At 65.7% G+C, this 727-nt stretch overlaps 1 protein-coding gene across 1 annotated transcript in view; it reads left to right on the plus strand.

Annotated features, from left to right (window-relative positions):
• Positions 1-475: 475 nt before the first annotated feature.
• Mex3a (mex-3 RNA binding family member A) overlaps positions 476-727 on the plus strand; it is a 5,226-nt gene continuing 4,974 nt past the window's right edge. The window contains exon 1 of the mRNA XM_055625763.1: positions 476-713. Within this exon, the coding sequence (XP_055481738.1) occupies positions 476-713 (238 nt within the window). The remainder of the gene's footprint in view (positions 714-727) is intronic.

Consider the following 727-nt stretch of genomic DNA (forward strand, 5'->3'; position numbering starts at 1 on the left):
CTGCTCCATCCAGTTCATTTAAAACAAAAGAGTTTGAGCGCTGGAAGGGGCTGGGCTCTATTGGGGGCCACTGAGCGACGCTCCGGGACTGGGGCTCGGTGCGGGAACCTAAGGGGGCGTCTGCTCGGCAGAGGGTAGAGACTCTGGGTCCGAGGCGGAGGGGTGGGGGCTAGGGCCCGCAGCCCCCCACCCCACCCCGTCACCCCGGAGCGAGAGGAGATCTGCTTTCTTGGTTTTGCTTCTTTTCCCCCACCCCCACCCGGGGGCTGGGGCGAGGGGAGTCAGGTTACAGGGTGCTTGGGGAGGGGGGCTTAGGGGTGGGTCTATCTTTCTATCTCGCTTTCTTCCCCCCTCCCCAGCTCTTTGTTCCCCCTCCCCACACACCCCCTCCTCTCCCCTCCCCTCCTCTCCTCTCTTCTCCCTTCCACCACCTCTCTCTCTCTCCCTCTCTCTCTCGCCCAGCTTTTGTTTCGCCATGCCTAGTCTAGTGGTATCTGGAATAATGGAAAGAAATGGGGGCTTTGGAGAACTAGGCTGTTTCGGGGGAAGCGCTAAGGACCGAGGGCTGCTGGAAGACGAGCGCGCCCTTCAGCTGGCTCTTGATCAACTCTGCCTCCTGGGTTTGGGGGAGCCCCCCGCCCCCACGGCGGGCGAGGACGGGGGAGGTGGGGGGGGCGGCGCCCCCGCGCAGCCGGCCGCCCCCCCGCAGCCGGCCCCGCCGCCGCCG

The sequence above is a fragment of the Psammomys obesus genome, unplaced genomic scaffold (genome assembly GCF_907164565.1).
Source record: "Psammomys obesus unplaced genomic scaffold, mPsaObe1.curated_primary_1811, whole genome shotgun sequence".
Taxonomy (NCBI): Eukaryota; Metazoa; Chordata; class Mammalia; order Rodentia; family Muridae; genus Psammomys; species Psammomys obesus.